This window comes from Sciurus vulgaris, assembly GCF_902686455.1.
Source record: "Sciurus vulgaris genome assembly, chromosome: 8".
NCBI classification, from domain to species: Eukaryota; Metazoa; Chordata; class Mammalia; order Rodentia; family Sciuridae; genus Sciurus; species Sciurus vulgaris.
In genome coordinates, this window is record NC_136468.1 from 13839996 (window position 1) to 13861143 (window position 21148).

General features: G+C 38.2%; 1 protein-coding gene across 1 annotated transcript in view; it reads right to left on the reverse strand.

Annotated features, from left to right (window-relative positions):
* The window catches only part of MGAM (maltase-glucoamylase), a 130060-nt gene that overhangs the window by 69292 nt on the left and 39620 nt on the right, over positions 1-21148 (reverse strand). The window contains exons 11-22 of the mRNA XM_079152536.1: positions 19325-19456; positions 19077-19193; positions 17986-18099; positions 16762-16846; positions 15385-15502; positions 14120-14291; positions 12893-13009; positions 7265-7419; positions 6133-6217; positions 5329-5385; positions 4678-4802; positions 624-712 (exon numbers count right to left, since the gene is read on the reverse strand). Coding sequence (XP_079008662.1) covers positions 624-712; positions 4678-4802; positions 5329-5385; positions 6133-6217; positions 7265-7419; positions 12893-13009; positions 14120-14291; positions 15385-15502; positions 16762-16846; positions 17986-18099; positions 19077-19193; positions 19325-19456 — 1366 coding nt within the window. The remainder of the gene's footprint in view (positions 1-623; positions 713-4677; positions 4803-5328; positions 5386-6132; positions 6218-7264; positions 7420-12892; positions 13010-14119; positions 14292-15384; positions 15503-16761; positions 16847-17985; positions 18100-19076; positions 19194-19324; positions 19457-21148) is intronic.

Consider the following 21148-nt stretch of genomic DNA (forward strand, 5'->3'; position numbering starts at 1 on the left):
ATTCTGGATCATACTGTAGTTTCATTGTTAATATTTTGAGGGATTTCTACACTGTTTTCCATAATAGATGTACATATTTATAATTCCACCAACAGTGTGTAAGGATTCGTTCCATTTTTTCCATATGCTTATGGGAATCTACTTTCTAAGCTACCACACCAAAAATTGTTAGCATCCTGTGAGAAAAAATATTGTTATAAAGCAAAGCAAGATATACACAGTTGACAAGTATATTCTTACTGCCACCTTGACAGGAATATGCTTTTGATATCAGCGGCATTTGTTTATAAATATATTGGAAGAGGATCTTCATATAAGGAATAAATTACAGGAAGGCCATGACCATGTCTTCCAGGTGCCTACTGATAATAAAATGAGCAACTTATTATGGATCACTGACCAAAGGGACAGTTGTGAGAGAGACAGGTTTCCCTTCCAAGTATGGTTCATCTATACTACTTCTGAACAGTGCAAACAAAAATAAAACTCTTATTTCAAGTGACTTTTCTTACTGTGCCTTGGGATTCAAGTCCCTCTCCCCCAGCTACAACAACCAGCAGGAGTAAGAACCAATGAGTCAAAGATGGAGGAATGGAAATAGCACATTCTCATAAGAGACTCACCTTTTGTTTCCCCATCATCCCAGAAAAGTTCTCCCATTGCTTCTTTGTTCTCATTCAGGGCGATGATGAGACCAAGAGGGTTCCGTCGGCTATGGGAAACAGAGTTAGGTAATACAAAAAGATCAGAGCACAAAGAATTCTGCCAAATGGTCCCTTAAAATTTCAGTGGGAAAAGGTACTAGCAATAGATGGTTCTGCTTTCCTTCTGAAACAAAGGACAAATTAGAAGGTGATTCTTTCTTTAGTATCAATAATGTCACAGGAGATAGAGATATCCCAAATATTATCATTAAACATCTATGTGAGAGACAATAATTTAAACATCAGAATCACTGCAATAGCTATAATAAAGCCAATGACTACAACTATTATTTAGCATACATATTACTAAAGGAGAAAGAAATTCTAGACAATAATATTACAGTCAGGTCATTTTAGAGATGAAACTTACAGAAACTTACAGAAATGGATGTGAGATATGCTCTTCCCTGCCTATCTCAGGAAGCAAAAACACAATAATATCCATTTATATTAAGGAAACCTCCCTTATTTGATTACTTACTATTATTTTGTTTAGAGAGAAAAACAAAACATTCCAATTATCTGCCTTATAATTTAGAACAGAAAACATAAAACAATGCTCAAAGAAATGGTGCAAGTTCTGGATGTACAGAAAGGGGAAGTAAGAAAGCATTTCACGGGGCATCTCCTCATGTTGCCACACCTCTGGACTCCATCTCTGTGGCTTTTCATGTGCCCCTCGCTGGTCTCATATTCCTGGTGTGTTCTTTCACGCTTCAGCCCAATGCACAAGTCAGGTTCTCTGATCAACAAAATCACCTGCTTTCATTCACAGTGCAAGTATTGGGGTGTCCTTGCAAATCTAGGAGAATAAATCCCTACTTATGACCTCCTCTTTGACCTTCCATTTTATAATAAAGACTGGACACAGTCACCAAATAACCAAAGGAGAAAATGAACAGTGACACAAAGAGTGAGACCCTAGAGGAGTCCAGGATGATGCTTCCAGAAGGATGGTGGACTAGATCATTTAGAGGACCCCCACAGTAAAATATTACTTGACCCTAGATAAATTACAACACATGTTCCTATTAGGAAATATTGCTGTGCCTGTAGGAAAACAAAGGATATATAGAAGAGACAAAAATGACAACAGGTACATAATACAATGAGCTAAATTCACAAGGGTACCCAAAAAGAAGAATTTCTCTGGGGCCAATGACTAACAGGTCTAATACTGGGTCACTGACTGGTAGTCTAAGGTAGAGGTATGAAACCTTCAATTCTCATACGAAGCCAGATGTTGAAAGGGGACGTAACATGATACCAAGCTGACCATAGTCTAAGTGGCTTTCAACCAAAGAGAAGTCAATTCACCTCTGGAGGAATGACACACATCTGTGACCTTAAGATTTGGGAACTAAATACTCAAAGTAATAAGTCAGCATTAAATTGTCAGAAGAAATAATTAACTATGAATTTTATTCCCCAGAGGAATTCAGATAAAAGAACTTTCAAATAGAGAATGAAATGACTATGGTTGAAATATATAACAATATTTAGGAGGAAAGAAAATCTTCAAGGAGCAAAAAATATTGTTTTAAAATTTGAAAGTCAGAAGTGGTCCCATTCCCTTTGCCAAAAGAGGTGGAGAAAAGATTATCTGTAGATGAAATCTGAGGTTATCTTGGATCATCAAAAATGGAAGAATACAAATAATAAATTCTGACAAAGATGTGGGGAAAAAGATACACTAATGGTTGGTGGAACTGCAAATTAGCATAAACACTATGGAAAGCAGCTTGGAGATTCCTCAAAAAATTAGGAATGGAACCACCATATGATCCAGCTATCTCACTCTCCCTGTTATTTATCCAAAATAATTAAAATCAGCATACTATAGTGATATGGTCACCTCATTGTTTATAGCAGTACAATTTAAAAGAGCCAAATTTTGCAACCAACCCAGATGCCCATCAATAGATGAGTAGATCAAGAAAGTGTGTCATACATACACAATGGAAGTTTACTGGGCCATAGAGAAGAATGAAATTATGGCCTTTACTGTAAATGGATGAAAATGGAAAACATCATGCTAAGTGAAATAAGTTGGACTCAGAAAATCAAGGGTTGAATGTTTGTTTTCCATATGTGGAAGCTAGAGGAAAAGAAGGGGACAAAGGGCAGGAGGAGAATCGGATATCATAAAGATATAGGGAAGATCAATGCAGTAAAAGGAGATTTAGAGGGAGGGAGGAGAGAAGGGTAAAGGGAGGAGATGGAATGAATTCAACAAAATCACACTATGTGAATATGTGAGTATACTACAGGGTATTCCACATTTATGTACATGAAGAAAGCACTAATCAAAAATAAATAAATAAATAAAAGAGCAAAAGGAAGACCAGTAGTGTAGAAGAAGGAGAATAGAAGGAAGGAGTAGGGGAGGGAAAGTGGGGAAATTGGGACTGAAATGGAATAAATCACTTTCCATGCATGTATGATTTTGTCAAAACGAACCTGCCTACTATGTGTAACTACAATGCTCTAATAAAAACAACAAAGACAAAAAATAATATGCACCTAGTGACTAGGAGTATGCTCAGTAATAAACTGCTTGCCTAGCATGCTGGAGGCCCTGGGCCTGCTGGAAAGGGCATTAAGTACAGAAATCCAAATGCAACAAAATAGATGACTTGTGTTTATGGAATACCACATTCCGGATATGGTTGCTCTGTACGTATACTAAAGTATAGCAGGAGATATAGTTGTCGGGTTAACTTGGAATCAGACTATAATGGGCTTAAGCAACCTCTTAGTGAAAGGTTCAGACTTCAAGCAGGAATGCAACAAGTAAGAGTGTCATGTGAGAAAGAATTCTGGTACCAATGTGGAGAACAGCCTGAAGTTGAACAACTAGAAAAACAAAAACAACTGGTGTTGGATTTAGGCATATTTTCATTAAAAATTTATAATTTTAAAAATTAAGGTAGTAAAGGAAGGTCAAAGAAAAAGAGTTAAAGGCCAAATATTCTCTCTGATATGCGGATCCTAACACATACAATGAGCTAAATTCATTGGGGTGGGGGAGGGAAGAACAGAGGTTCACTGGTAGACAAAGAGTAATGAAAGGAAGAGGGCAATGGAATAGGAAAGATCGTAGATGAATAGACATTACTTTCCTATGTTCATATATGAAAATACCACCAGTGAAACTCCACGTCATGTACAACCATAAGAATAGGATCCTAATTAGGATAAGTCATACTCCATATATGTACAATATGTCAAAATACACTTTTTTGGCATGTATATTAGAAATAACAAATTAAAAAAAGAAAAAGGTTTGTCACCTCTAAAGAACTCACAGATTATTAAAAACAAATAAGTTAATACTTTCAGGGGCACAGTATATTTGTGCATCTCTTTAGAATGGATGGAGTCTATACTTTTGGAATCAAAAAAATAAAGCAGAAAAATCAACAACATGGGAAACTTGAGATTTATAGAAGGAGGGAGTTTTTGAACATAGTTTTGAACCAAGAAAGAAATGGCTCCATAGGAGAAAGTAACAGGAAGTCGAGGTTATGGGAGGATGGACAGAGGATCCCAAATCTATAAGAGATAATGAATGACACAAGACCTGGCTTGCATAGATGGTCAGGCCAAGGCAGGCAGGGGGACCAGCTGACCTGACCTGCCCTGAAATGAGTTTTCTCAAGACGTGAGATTTTCAATGCTAAAACCTTAATATCCCAGGAAAGCTGACCCTAGTTGCCAGTGTATTTAGAGAAATTTAAGAAGAGACAGGGATAAGAGCTTTCAAATTCCTTCAGGGTGCAGCTCTTGAAAAGGGGTCAAGGGAACACCAAGGACAATGTCCCTCAAAGTCAGACGCACAGGCGCACGTGCACCTCAGGACCATTATTTCCTCACTCCGTTCTGTGCTTCAGCATCCTCTAGTCAACATATGGTGACACAAGAGTCGGCTCTGTCAGCCTTCCCTTTGAGGACATTCCCAGCCACGCCATACCTGGCCACAGTTGTGGTACTTGGCTGCTGTGTGGGGAAGATATAGCCTCCTCGAAGGTGAAGTCCGATTTTGTCTCCAGGAATTTCCATCTCAACTTTTTGCTTCCTCCATCTCAATTGGCCCCCCTGAGGCAGGTAGACAAATCAGACACATTGGCCTTACAGCACATGGCCCTGCACTGATCACCCATGTGCTGAGTTCTCTATCCACGTTCTCCCTTTTCCATTTAGCTGTCACTGCGTAATCAGGCAATCAAATCAGGGAAAGAAAAAAATTTAGAGCAACATGCTTCATGGTCAGTTGAGGGTTTGTGAGAATATTCGTTCCATGCTGAGGCTACTCACTCTATATTATATGACCTGATAGTTCTGAACAAGAATCTAATTCCTGATCAGACTCAAACTGCCCATCAGTCTCTTCAATATTTGATCATGAGACACCATTTGAGTCTTTATCTTATTGTTGAATAAAAGTAATTTTTTCAGATTCTCTCATGACCGATGTTATGCAAGCTGTCCTGTGAAATTATGGAAAACACTACAGAAATATTATTTAGTTGGATTATTTAGAATGGATGGATGTATCTAAGAAGTCATCTTGTTTATACAGCTGCAGCTGTGGTCTTAAGAAGTTTAAGTCCAAGTTACTTACAGTCTCATAGTCGTACCAGATGGCATCAGGCACATATGCCATTACTTTCTCTGCACCCTAAAATTAAAACAAATATTGTCCTTCGTGACTCAGCCTCTGAGGGGATAAAATATGTTTCCTAGTATTGTTTAGTGAACCTCTAAACCACATGCAGACAGGGCATTCCTGGTCTTTCTTTTTCCTTTTTTAAATTATGCTTTCTTCTGCCTTTCCCCTAATGCAAATTATAGAAACCATAAGTTGGCAATCCAAGGGGAACATCCCAAATAGGACCATTTTAAGAATAATAATTATTATGGTGAAGAAATATGTACTGTGGGAAAAAATTCCAGCTTTACATGGACTATCTCCTTTAATCTTCCCTACAATCCCAAATTGTAGGTACTATTATTTTCCTCTGATTACAGATGAGAAAACGGCACAATAACTTGCCCCAGATCACACATACTGTGTAATAGAAGCATCAATCACACCTTGAGCAGTGTGACTTCAGTGTGCTGGTCACTACTCCATTCTGCCTCTACATCACAGAGCAAATAATAATCTGCGGTGACCATCTGATGCACCACAGGGTCATTACTAAAGCTCAGTTGCCAGCAGATGCTTCTATTCGGTTGAGAATTCAGTCAATTCCTTCTTGGAATGTGTGTATCAGATATCCTGCCTTCCAGAACCCCAGCACACTCTCTTCAAGGCTGACTCAGCCACCGATATTGGAAATGAGTTTGGAATAAAGAAAAAAATGGGTTTGGAGGGGACAAAGGGACAGAAGTAGAGATCACCAGTCTCAGTGGGAACACTTGCCTCATCCAGAACTGGAGTGATGAGGAGGCCTGGGCCCCATAAAAACTGCCGGTGCACATCCCAAGTGTCACTGTCCTCATAGAACCTAGACACCAAGGAGACAGATCACTGAGATATGGGCCGATGCACCTGGCAGCTGTCCCCAGGGCATCCAAAGCATGCAGGCAGCCCTGGCAAACACCCAAAATTATTCTGAGACACCTACTCCACCCACATGTGGCCCCAGATGGATCCTCTTTCCCCAGCCCCTACACTCTCTTATTCTTCCTTCACATTGGACAGAAATTCCTATTCTAATAGCTATGCTAGACAGATCTCAGGCTGTAATTCTATTTGTCATATCCCCCTTTAAAAAATAAGTAAAATAACCAATATATATTAGAACTTTAGCTATCAAGAAGGAACTAGATCTAAACATAAAAAAACAGATAATGCAAATTTTTACTTTTAGAAAATATGCTTTTTAACAGGAAATTCCAGAAGATTGTAAAAATTCACCCCTAAAATGGACTTACAGTAATTCAGATATATGCCTGTCACACGCATAAAGGAGGTAAAAGTATTCTGACAAGGAAAGACTCTTAAGTTTCCACTTGCAAAGTTAAATCAGAGGTGCTCATTGGCTGGCAAGTAAGAAATATGAAATTCTAGAGATCCTTTATAATATTCTCATTTGCTTGCAAATTACAAGCTTATTCCTGGAATTCAAACAGAGTCCTAGCATCACAGTGAGTTACAGGAGAGACTATCAGAGTCATGCCATAGGGCTGACCTCATAGAGCTGGAAGTGTAGCTCAGAAGAAAAGTTCTTGCCTAGCATGTGCAAGGTCCTGAGTTTGATCCCTAGCATTTCAGGGGGTTAAAAAAAGACTAAAGAAACTAAGAATGAAGGAACTTAAATGATGTCTAAGATATAGAGTCAGCTGGTAAAGAACAAAGAAAAGTCCCAAAGTCCCATGACTTTTGGTCTCATTTTCTCCCAGAAGGAACAAGTTAAAATACTTAAATTTAATCTTACGATCACATCCAGGCTGCAATAACCTTACAAATAGCAACTGGGTACTCCAGTTACACACACACACTTATACACACACACATACACACACCATTGCATTGAGTTGGGAGAACTTACTCATGCAGAAGAGGTCTGGCCACTGTGTCCCCCCGGCTATGAGCACGGTAGAAGAGAGTGTACAGGTAAGGCAATAAAGTATAGCGAATGTTAAGGTAGTGCCTGGAGGAATTCATCAGCAAGGAGTCAGTTCCAAAGGAGGCAGGATCCTGGTCCTGGGAAGAAAAACATGGTTTGCAAGGGTGGGCTGGCTACAGAACAGCACTGACACCCAGAGAAATCCAGACCCAATTCACCTCAAAGAGGAATTTCCTTCTTGGATGAGCTGAAGCCTAGATTGCACGCTGGGCAAACAACCATCAATTCAACAAGTATTCATAGCAATTTGCAACTTATCTCCCTCATTGAGCCTAGAATTGCTCTGTTGAAAGACTGCCACTTATACAACTTCAAAATATTTTCCCATTTGTTTCTCATTACAAAACAAGTAACATACATAAAGTGTACAGACATTTGGAAGAAAACCTTCACAGGGGGAGCCTCAAAATGGCTGATTAGAGAAGGTCACTTTGCAGGTTGCACCCTTGTGTGAAGCTAAGAATTCAAAACAACTTATCAAAACGTGAGAGGGGGAACTTTTCTGGGAATTAACTCTGAAAATTCGAAGCAAATCAGGGAATCGGGTGGTTGGATATAACAAAATAAAAATTCCCCAGTGCTGCTGGGGCCAGCAGTGACACCAGCAGGTGCTATCACCCCTGCACTAAAACAGTGTGGCAACACGTCAAGTAAAGGAACCCCCAATTTTAGGAGGTCTGAGGTGTGTATAGATACAGAGAAACCAGGTCAAAGACACTGCAGGACTAACCTGAAAGGGGTCTTGCACAACAAAATTGTGTGGAGGGAAGAATGAAAAAAAAAAAAAAAAAAAAGAAACTCTGTCTCTCCCAGCTACCAGGGAAACCAGAGGAAGGAAACATTGTGCAGCTCCGGCAGGGGGAACAGCACCCTGAGGATCTGGATCCTGACAACTGTGCTTAACCCAAAATACAGGATTGGCAAACCCACAAAACATAGCATAGTGTGTGTCTAAGAGACCAGATGAAAATCAAAAGTGGAGAGAGGTTTACAAAGGGGAAAACCGGTGGGGAAAACACCCGGCTTCCCCCGCGAATGGTCGCTTGTGAAGATCAGCCACTTGAAAGTTCTGCTGGGAAAGTCAGGCCAGGCTGAGAACCCTAAAGGAGAAGGGCGAGGAATTGACTGAGCTCAGAGACTGAACCCAAGAGTACTAAAAACACCAAGTTCACACTTGTCTGAGGGGAACAAGAATTGGCCCTCCACCGCAGGAGTGAAACCCACAGTCTACCAGCGGGCCCAGCAACTGCGCACCTGGGAGGCGTGCCAATTTAAAATCTTCAGACCAATCCAAGGAAAATCTTGTAGGTTAACCAAGCCTAAACCCCGCCCCCAGGAGTTCTGCATGAGGACCCTCACATCACATTCCAGCAACCCCACCTAACACACATGAGAAGAATATTTGGAACTCCAACAGAAACAATTCCCTAACTTTTCGCCAAGATCTTCTTGTTTATTTTTTAGTGTATTTTATAATTTTTTTTAATTTCTATTTTTAAAATTTATTTTTTCTCAATAACTGTACATACTTTCTTCTCAGCATCACATAGACCCCCTCTAAAATAGACCATACCTTAGACCACAAAGTAACTCTTAGTAAAACAAAGAGATAATACCTTGCATTTTATCAGATCAAATTAGAATGAAATTAGAAATTAGTGATAAAATAAAAAGTAGAAGCTACTCTAACACATGGATTGTAAATAATACACTGTTGAATGACCAATAGATAGATGAAGAAATCAAGGATGAAATAAAAATACTTAGAGGTAAATGAGAATAGTGACACAACTTATCAAAATTTCTGGGACACTATGAAGGTGTTTCTAAGTGGAACGTTCATTGCATTGAGCTCATTCATTAAAAGAATAGAAATTCACCAAGTAAATGACCTAACTTTATATCTCAAAGTCCTAGAAAAAGAAGAACCAATCAACACCAAAAGCGGAAGACAGGCAATAATTAAAATCAGAGCTGAAATTAATGAAATTGAAACAAAAAATATTTTTAATCAATGAAACAAAAAGTTGATTCTTTAAAAAATAAAGAAAATTGATGAACCCTTCAGTTAATTAAGAAAAAGAGAGAGAAATCTCAAATTAAATTTATGATGAAAAAGAAACTATCCCCATGAACACCACTGAAATACAGATGATAATCAGAAACTACTTTGAAAATCTACACTCCAATAAAATAAAAACTCATGAGACATGACCTACTCAAATTGAATCAAGAGGATATAGAAAATTTAACAGATCAATTTCAAGTAATGAAATTGATGACAACAAAGGAAAGCCCATAACCAGCTGGCTTCTCAGCCAAGTTCTACCAGATCTTCAAAGTAGAAGTAACACCAATCCTCCTCAAGTTATTCCATGAAATATAAAAGGAGGGAAACCTTCCAAACTCATTCTATGAAGCTAGTTATCACCCTGATTCCAAAACCAGACAAAGATACATCAAAGAAAGAAGACTTCAGACCAATATCTCTCATAAACACAGATGCAAAAATTCTTAATAAATGTTGGCAAATCTCATACAAAAACATATTAAAAAGATAGTGCACCATGATCAAGTGGGGTTCATTCCAGGGATGCAAGGAAATCAATAAGCATAATTTATCACATCAATAGATTAAAGACAAGATCTCAATAAATGCAGAGAAAGTATTTGACAAAATTCAACATCCATTCATGTTCAAAACACTAGAAAAACTAGGGATAGTAGGAACACACCTCAATATTGTAAAAGCTATATATGCTAAACCCTAGGCCAACATCAGTCTAAATGGAGAAAAATTGAAAGCATTCTCTCTAAACACTGGAACAAGACAAGGATGCCCTCTTTCACCATTTCTATTCAATGTAGTCCTTGAAACTCTAGCCAGAGCAATTAGAAAGACCAAAGAAGTTAAATGGATATGAACAGGAAAAGAAGAGCTTAATCTATCCCTATTTGCAGATGACATGAGTTTATTTTTAGAAGACTGAAAAAACCCCACCATAAAACTTCTAGAACTAATAAATAAATTCAGCAAAGTAGCAGGATATACATCCATAAATCAATTCTGTTCCTATACATTACTGACAAATCAACAAAAAAAGAGAAATTATGAAAATGATCTCATTCACAAGAGACTTGAAAAAATAAATACTTGGGAGTCAATGTAAAAAAAAAAAAAAAACAAAGAGGTGAAATACCTCTACAATGAAAATTACAGGACCTTAAAGAAAGAAATTGAAGAAGATCTTAAAAGATGGAAAGATCTTCCATGTTCTTGGATAGGCAGAATTAATATTGTCAAAATGGTCATACTGCTAAAAACACTATACAGATTTAATTCAATTCCTATTAATATTTCAATGACATTCTTCACAGAAATAGAAAAAGCAGCCATGAAATTCATTTGGAAATATAAGGTCCAGAATAGACAAAGCAACCCTTAGCAAGAAAAGCAAAGCAGGAGGCATCACAATACCAGACTTTAAATTATACTACAGAGCTATCGTAAAAAATTGGCATGGTATTGGTCCCAAAACAGACATGAAGACCAATGATACAAAACAGAAGACACAGAGACAAACCCACATAAATACAGTTACTCATACTAGACAGAGGTGACAAAAACATACATTGGAGAAAGGATATCCTCTTCAATAAATGGTGCTAGGAAAACTGGAAATCCATATGTAAAAAAAATGAAATTAGAACTCTATCTCTCACCCTGCACAAAACTAAACTCAAAGTGGATCAGGGACATAGCCATTAGACTAGAGAACCTGTGCCTACTAGAAGAAAAAATAGACCCAAATCATGTTGACTTAGGAACCAAATTAGGAACAAGACTCCTAAAGCACAAGAAGTAAAACCAAGAATTAATAAATGGGATAGTATCAAACTAAAAAGCTTCTTCGCAGCAATGGAAACAATCAAGAACATGAAGAGAGAGCCTACAGAATGAGAGAAAATCTTTGCCACCTGCACCTCAGAGTATCAATCTCCAAGATACATAAAGAACTCAAAATAATTAACACCAAAAAGTACACAGAACACAATAAATGGGCAAAGAAACTGAACATAACTTCACAGAAAAAATATGATCAGTCAACAAATATATGAAAAAATGTTCACTATCACTAGCAATTAGAGAAGTGCAAATTAAAACTACACTGAGATTCCATCTCACTCCAGTCAGAATGGCAATTATCAAAAATACAAGTAACAGGAAATGTTGGTGAGGATGTGGGGAAAAGATTCACTCATACATTGCTGGTGGGACTCCAAATTGGTGCAACCACTGTGGAAAGCAGTATGGAGATTCCTCAGAGAACTTGGAATGGAACCACCATTTGACCCAGTTATCCTACTCCTCGGTATATACCCAAAGGACTTAAAATCAATATACTACAGTGATGCAGAGACATCAATATCTACAGCATCTCAATTCACAATAGCTAAACTATTGTATCAGCCTAAGTATCCTTCAGCATATGAACAGATAATGAAAATGTGGCATATATACACAATGGAATATTACTCAGTCATAAAGAGAAATGAAATTACGGCCTTTGCTGGTAAATGAATGGAACTGGAGACTATCTTGCTGAATGAAATAAGCCAATCCCCCCACCAAAAAAAACATAGGCCAAATGTTCCCTCTGATATGCAGATGCTAACTCACAATAAGGAGTGGGGATCAGAGAAGAATTGAAGTACATTGGATTAGACAAAGGGGAATGAAGGGAAGGAGGGGGAATGGGAGTAGGAAAGATAGTAGAATGAATCGGACATAACTTTCCTGTCCTTTTTTAATTTATTTATTTGTTTTTTAATTTTACAGACTGCATTTTGATTCATTGTACACAAATGGGGTACAACTTTTCATTTGTATGGTTGTACATGATGTAGATTCACACCATTCATGTAATCATACATGTACATATAGTATTGATGTCTGTCTCATTCCACCATCTTTCATACCCCCACCCCCTCCTCCCTCTCATTTCCCTCTACATAATCTAAAGTTCCTCCATTCTTCTCTCTCCCCTCAACCCCCCGCCCCCATTATGTATCACCATCCACTTATCAGGGAAAACATTTGGCCTTTGGTTTTTGGGGATTGGCTTATTTCACTTAGCATGATATTCTCCAATTCCATCCATTTACCTGCAAATGCCACAATAATATGAAGATACAACCAGTGTAACTCCACATCATGTACAACCACAATAGTGGAATCCTAACTGAAACAAGTTATACTTATTCTAGATACATATAATGTGTCAAAATACACTGTACTGTCATGTATATCTAGAAAGAACAAATTAAAAAAGAAAAAAAAAACCTTCACAGACTCTCCATTTCCTGAAGAGTCGGGGCATTTCCTGTGACAGTGGGGCATCTTGTGTTGTGGCACAGGTCCTGGTTAATTGCACAAATTAGCCTAAGTACCAGGTAAGAAGTTAACTCAGCAGGCTTCTGGGCAAGGATAAGACAGAGCTACTTAACATATGCCAATTTTATTTCAATTATACTTCCTGTGAGCCTCACCTTGTATTCTCGGCCATTGTGATTTCTGGAAAATGGATAAAACGCTCCCAGCTGCATCCACCGCCTGCAGAGCTCCTCGGGGGCATCCAATGCAAAGCCACATATGTCTGCACCCACCTGTAAAGACATAGCCAGCATGGATACCTCACTTCCAGGAACCTTGCTACCAGGAATTCCCAGCTGAACTTGGTTAAGACCTTTTGCTGATCAGAATTGACTAGCATCCGTGTCCACTTTACTACTGGATAACATTGGCTGAGTTGCTTAACCTTTCTATGCCTCAGTTTCCTTGTTTTATTAAAGTGGGTAAAATAATTTTTTGATTAATTGTAACTAGTAAACTGCTAAAATTCTTATGCTACCACACTATTAAGACTTTTCTTATTATGATCATGTCACTCACAAATTCAAAAGTCTTCAGGAGCTTCTTGCTTCTCATCCTATGAGCTCTTCAAAGCCTGGTTCCAATATCCCTTTCCAGCACAATTTCCCATTCCAATCCTTACAGTCACATCAAATACTCCCCCTTATACTGCTTTGCCTGTATGTGGTTCTCAGTCTCTCTGAAGCTTCTCCCACCATTAGTCACTCTTCAAGTGAAAATCAAGCACCATCTTTTCCATGAAGTTTCTCTTGACTTTTTCCCCTGACTCCCTCACAGTCTTACCAGTACTAATAAATCTCATTCTCAGGATTCCCGATCACATGTCCCTATTACTCATAACCATTCAATTATATACATGTCTCCTTTTACAAAACTATAAACTCTTTTTTTACTATATTTATGCTTCTCTCTGTGCTTACCATGCATACTTAGCTCAGCTCCTAGACACAGCAGAAGCTCAATAAATATATTGAATTTAAATAAAAAATGCCAAGGCCTTCTACGTGCTACCAGTGTTATGTTGCTTCACCTGGGTACTCCAGTGTGTTCAGTTTGTGATACTGATCAGCTGTGGACTGAAGGATTGGTGTATTTTTCTGTGTGTATGTTAAACTTTAATAGAAACAAATGGTCCAGGAGATATCAATCTTTCTCTAACTTCATAAGGCAATAAAGGAAAGGAAGTCATGGTTTTTGAGTCATGTTGATGAATCACAGGCACTTAAGCCATTAATTCCCTGGGCCACCGCAGGCAGGGGAAGGGAGCTTTATGGTTTCAAACTTTCTAGAATATGGTTTCCTGGGGATTGAGATCTATGAAAGAGCTTGAAACAGGGACTCACCATTGGAATACCAAAAAGGTTGAACTCAAGCATGGCAGGGATGGACCACCGAAGGTCGTTCCAGGTGGCTGCATTGTCTCCTAACCAATGGGCTGCAAACTTGCCAGATCCCGCAAAGGTAGAACGGGTTATGATGAGGCTTCTCTTATTAGGGAACACAGTCTTGACAGCTCTAGAAAGGGGGAGAGATTTAAGGCATCACTGTGATCTTAGTTTGTCTCAGCCCAAGGGATACAGCAATGGTAACAAGGATATTAAAAACAAATACCCCATTATTCTCATCTCATTCTCACACAATAGGGTTAGAGTGGCTGTTGGGAGCAGTCTGCACCACTAAGTATGTTCATATTTTGTTATATTTCATTTTAAGGAATTTTATGCACATCATTAACCCCATAATTCACAAGAGTTTCAAAACAAACCTTGAAAAATCTAGTAAGAAAAGAATATAATTTTTCTAGAACAAATGGGAAATTTATTTTTACATAGATGCATATACTCTAATCTTCCATATCATTGAGATTTCAGCCATACACAAAAATGGACTTAGATATAGTATTTTGGAAGTTAAACTTCTTTTAAGAAGAAAGACTGTAGAATTATTTTTGTAATAATAAAAGACATTTTAAATTATATATGCTTGTGTGTACTTTTATAACTAAATACAAGTAACATTATCCATATCTTTAAATTAGAAGTCTAAGAGTGTTCATATAATTTAAAGTTTTTATGAGACTAATGAATGTGCTTTTGGTCTGGTTTCCTCCTGTTACTATTACAGCAAGTCAAATAAATTCTTGATACTTTTTCTTCATCACAGAACTTAATACAACATAAAAGTGAACAGAACACAGAAGGCTGCTGTACCAAAATCTAAAACCCAAAAGCACACTGATATATAAGTTAGCTAACCCTCTGTACTCCTATCTATATAGAGTGTAAGAAAGGAAAATGTATGGGCTTTGGAATCAGAAAAAATGGTCTAAGTTTTGTGTTTGCAACACATTAGCTGTTTGACCTTAAGTTCTTATTTTCCTTTCTTCCAATTTTCCATTCATTCGCTCAACTGTTCTTTCATTTTACATATTCCATAAATATTTATCTGATTCCTTCTTCCCTATGTGCTAGGCAGTTTCTTCATTCATTCAATAATGATAATAATCATATTTGTCATGTAGCCTTTTAACAAATACTACATATGTGTCACCGGGCATGTAGAAGACTCATAATTGGATCATGTAAGTCCGTGGCGACAATGGACTCACTCTGCTGTGGCGATCGCCATGGAGTAGCCATAGAGATTGTGGACGTTGTATTGCTGGCCCCAGTGCTGTACTGCATCCATGCAGAGACTCTTGCAGAAGAGGCACCCATCCAGGACTCCTGAAACAAGCGTGGTCAGGCCATGAGAGCCTTAGACACACATTCTTACACCTTGATTGTCACCAACCTGAAAAGGCAGCTCCCCAGGGCAGGTTTTTATTGTGGTCATCCTATAAACAATGATGCTTCTTTCTCACTGTCAGAAAGCTATCCCCTTGAGGCAGTTATTCTGATATAAAAATAAACTTTGCAGACCTATGCATACACATCCACCCACCTAGGCTCTCATGTGATCAGAGGCAGGCACTTAGAAGCAAGAAAGTCCGTCAGACTGGGGGTTTAATTGGAAATTTAAAAACCAAGTTAAATGGCACAAAAAATAGATTAGATCAAAGTATAAATTAATTTCTGATTAATCTGACTCCTTCTTTCCCTTGACCATATATTTTAAAAATGGTTTCCAATCTTGCTTTCATTTATCTAATCTCTACTCTCACTGCATCACTTTGGTTCAGATTCAATTACCTTTGGATCTTAACTACCGCAATGCCTTCTTAATGATTTATGTACATTTGGTCTGTCTACCATCTAATATATACTGCATATTAATTCCAGATTGATAGTCCTAAAACATTTGACTATCATACTTTCCTCTAACTAAAAGATAAATAGCTTCTATCACCAAAAAAATGAAGTGTGAACTCTGGCCTCCCATCAATTCCCTAGACATTTGATTCTAATCTACCCACCCTAACCTCCCATTTTTGCACCTCACTAAAATCATCAAAAGGTGGTAGAATCCTGGTAATGTCATTCCTTTCTCAATAAAGATACAATCTGTTCTTAAGCCTATGCTTTCTTTAAACTACAACCAACACAGTGGTGCCAGTGCCACACCTTAGAGACAGTGCTGCTCAAAGTTCAGCTAAGCTCAGAAGCAACACTCACTGAGAAACCCTCATTTGGACCAGGTCTACTTGTTGGGTCTCTCTCTGGTAAGCCCTGGATTATAGGGATGCATACTTGAGAGTGACATATGCTGACCAGCAGCCTCTGGCTTCCATACCATATTCTGTCTGGAACTTTCCCTAGAAATAGTCTGGACTATAGCTAGACGGCTAGATTGCCCCTTTTGAATTTATGACTCTTTAGGAAAGCATAGTGTTTTCATTTTCTTTCCTAATGTTCTTGATATTTTACTCCACATTTTCCTTTCCCTGTGCACAAACTCCCTTGCCAGGTTATTCAAACCCTACCTTATGAATGTAAAATATCAAATAAGCATTTCCATTTTAATCAGGCTGATCACAAAGACTCACTTGGAGTGAAGGGGGGATAATTGAGGCTGTTTGTGGAACATCCTGAAACTGAACCATCAACAAAGTTGGAGACTTCATTCATATCCTGCAAGACAAAACAAAAACTATTAAGAAAAGCAACAATTTCCTTAACAGTACACTGATGGTGTCTTTTTTTAAGAATCAGAGAAATTATTCCAGATATATTTCCTTTTGAAAGGGGCATTTACATAGATGGAATAAAATACCTGTTCCTATATTCTCTACCCACTACAGACTTCATGGAGAAGATTCGTAGTATCCATTTTAAATAATATATGTCTATATTTACTCAAAGTGAACAATTCCCAAATATACTAGACCAAAAAAATTAATTTACATGATGCCATAGGTATACCAACTTATAGCCTCTATATATCCAAATATAACTATGAATACACACAAGTATAAATACATATAAATATATAACAGATACACAGAAAGAGAGGCGGTCAGTGTGTGCATGTGCCAAATCTGTGAAAATGAAAGATCTGGAAACATAATACCAAAATTCTGATGGTAGTTGTCTTTGGTGGCTATCATTGTATAAGAATTTTGCTTTCATTTTTTAGCTGCCTGTTCTATTTGAATTTCCTACAGTTCTTTAATAAACAGAAAAAAAGTTCAACTCTAGGGTTCTTAATTTTTTTTTTTTTTTTTTTTTTTGGTAACCAGGGATTGAACCCAGGGGTTCTTAACCACTGAGACACATTCCCAGCCCTTTTTCAAATATTTTATTTAGAGACAGGGTCTTGCTAAGTTGCTTTAGGAAGAAGCTCTTTAAATTTTGTTGAACACTGGCTGGATTCAACATTATAGTACACATTTCTCCTTACCAAGGCCACAGGACACTTTGGCAGTGATCACTTTGCCCAACATGTCCAAATGCAAGAACCTCAACAGGCAATCGAACAATTCATGTACTTTATGACAATATTAAGGGTATATGACCTATCAACTTATTTACTTGTAAAAGGAGAGCTAGATTCAAAAAAAATCCTGAGGTCCCTCCAGTCCTAACATTATGATTTTGATTGTAAACAACATGTTTTGGTAAGATTATTTGACAGTAAGATAAGGGATACTAGGAATTATTATTATACTTGTTTGCTTCTCTTCTCCCTATGCTCCATGACTAAAAGATGCACACATAGATTCAGACTACCTGAATATTCCTCACCCAAGATTAAAGTGTTAAAAACTCACAATCCAGATTCCATCAAACTCCACTTCACTGTGGAAAAGCTCAAATTCCTTTGCCCACCAAACAGCACAGTTGGGATTGGTATAATCAGGAAACACAGTTTTACCAGGCCAGACCTGCAAGAGAAAAAAGGGAAACACTGATAAGAGAAAATACATAAATATAGAATAAAATAAAGAACTTTACTTAGAAATTTGTAATATGAGCATTGAGATGGAGGTGCCCAGACACAGTCCTTTCAGTTAGGAAGGTGAACCACTCAGAATATTGAGAATAAATACCAGGGCCCCCTTGAATTGTCACTTGAGGAAAATTTTGTTTTTAAAAACTGGTTAAGCTCCCTTTCCAGAGAAACAAGTTGTACTCCATTTGTTTACAATAAAAAGGGGGGGGGGTGTTAAGTCCTTAATAAGTGAATCGATGGGGGAAAGGTATTGTTTAACTTGCTGATCTTCAACTATGTTCCCCTTCCCTACAACTTTCTCTGCTCTCAATTCTAAGAAAAGTAAATGGGAAAGTGGTTTGTATAAACTTCAACTGACCCATTACATTCTGTGGACTCTAATATCACTTACTCTTCTCTATTCCTTCCCTGTCCAATTTTGCTCAGACAATATACTCTGAAAGGGTCCTCAGAAGTATTAGAAGTGAAGTAGTAAATAATGCCTTCCTGGGGAAAAAAGGCCAAATAAAGATTTGAGAAAGAAGTAGTCAAACTTACCAAATACTACAAAAAGAGAGTAAGGAGGCGTGAACATTTCCATTGGATTCACCAGTAAGAGGGAACTAGTGCTATTTGCCAGAGCAGTGTCAATGAAGTGATGGAGGAAGAAGGAGACCGTGGTCAGCATTGAGAGGAGCTGAGGTGTGGAAGTGGACATTCAGTGTGAGCTGCTGGTTAATGGGCCTGGCTAGGGAAGGCATGCAAGAGCTAGGTTTGTGGGGAGGTATTGGGGGATGAAAGGTCAAAGGAAAGTTTTTCCTCAGCATCTACAAGTTATCTTAAAATGTACAAAACAACCCCCCCCCCCCCGCACACACACAAACACACTGTCCCAGCCCTCTACCAGTCCCAGCTTCCCCATTAAGTTACCTCCCCAATGAGTGGATTCACTCCATCTGAGCTATTCACCCATATCTTCATAGCAGAGCCCCTGTCGTATGGGCCATAGGGATTGCTCTGGGAAGAGTTGTTGGAGATGGCTGGATCCTAAGAGGGGGGAAAACACAATGGAGAAACTCAAAGGAGACTTGGAGTTGGGGGACCAAGAGGAGGATGTGAGTGTAATGGTCAGGATGAGCAGATCCCTGATTTCTGAGAAAAAGGAAGGCAGTACATACCACAATGATGACGAATTTCTGTCCATTATTGTGCAACTCCTTAACAAACTCAGGGAAGCCATTAAAATCCACTGGGTCATACGTGAAGTCCCTCCACTCATCCATATAATCAATGTCACCATGTTGAACATCCTGAAGAATACAAAGTCCACAATTCAGCATCGGGGCATTTCCCTGTTCAAATGGGTCATTCGAATTATCACCAGTGTTAAGATAAATGCCAACTCTGTGCTGGACTCTAAACAGTCTTAATTAGTCCCTGGCATCTAAGTGCTTCTTTTCCCAGAGGAATTTAAAAAATGAATGTCCTATTATTTCCCTAAGGCCAACCTCCACCTATATAATCAGGCATCATTTATGACAAATCACTGAGGCTATTCACTTTGACCTCGAGATAAAAAGAGTAAGGTACTGTCTCATCTTCAACTTCTCTCTCATTTTACCACTATAATTAATAAATTGAACTTCTCTTCTACTTTAAGTCTTTGGTGTTATTCTTTCCTAATTCATCTGTGTGAAAATAGTGGATCCAGAATGACATTACTCTTACTCTAAAACCCAGGTGTCTTCTCCAAGGGAGTAGGATGGAGAAGAAGAGACTTTTCCCAGAGACTTTTGGGCTTTTCCCTCTGCATCTCTTCTGAAACCTCATTCCCCATTCAAAGCATATAAATCTTTTATTACATGTATATACTACATTCTTTTTCCCAGTTAAAATGGGCAGAATTTGTCACATATATTCAACTCAGTTAGTAGCTTTTAATTCCATGTCTCAATGTTCCCTTTGACATCTCACTTCACTGTGCATTAGTAAGAGTCCAATTCTGTCATTCCCCACACACTTAAGAAGGAAAGGACTTTATATGTGTGTAAGAAGAATGACATCAAAAGTAGAAACCACTATAAGGTTAGAGACTTGAGCTTGAAAGTCAGTTCCTCTGGTTATCTTGTATTAAATGGGGTTTATAATCTTAAATAGCATTGTAATACTAAAATGGGATTTTTGATACAACTAAAGATGGCATTGAGCATTGACCTGCCAAAAGAATTCATTACACGGTAGCTCTCATTATTTCAGCAATTTTCTTATGATCAGTTCTGCCTATGCCACTTCTCTGTTATTCCTCCCCCATCTCCATTCCTCATGCATAAAGTTGCTAAGGCATGTAGAATAAGGAGTAATGGGGCCTGTGGCCAAAATGGAGAGTTGATTTGCCCACCCAAATGTCTTGGACCACTCTTACCTTCTACTTTCTCCTATTGGTCCTAGGCTTTTTGAATCTCAATTCTGTTAAGCACTTTCTTTTACATTTCATATTTATGAACTTTTTTAGCCTCAATTTCAAACTTTCTATTGAAACTCTGCTTCAAATACAAAAACACCACACTACACAGAAGGGCAATCTGTGCTTACTGCCAACTCAATAGCAGTCAGAATACCAATGAAGATGCAGGTGGATCCGAAACCTGTTTATTTAATTATGTAGTGCCAGTTATGTCACCAACTGGCTGTGTGGTCTTGGTCAGGCTCCCCCTAACTTAGCCTCAGTCTCTTGTCTGTGAAAGAAGGATGCTAACCTAGATGATTCAGGGCTGCATCCAGAATATCTTCCTTTCTGTCTAAATCCTTGGGGTCTAGTATTACTACCTTTACTTAATTTTCCCTTAAAATATTTTTAAAGCATATTAATCAGCAAGGCACAGGGGGATGAGGAATCTGCATCATTCATTACCTGACCATAAATCTAAGAATCAAGCTTATACCAGAATCTTAGAGGAACTTCTGAAGACACAACATCATCCTTATGGTCAGCCCCTGCCGTG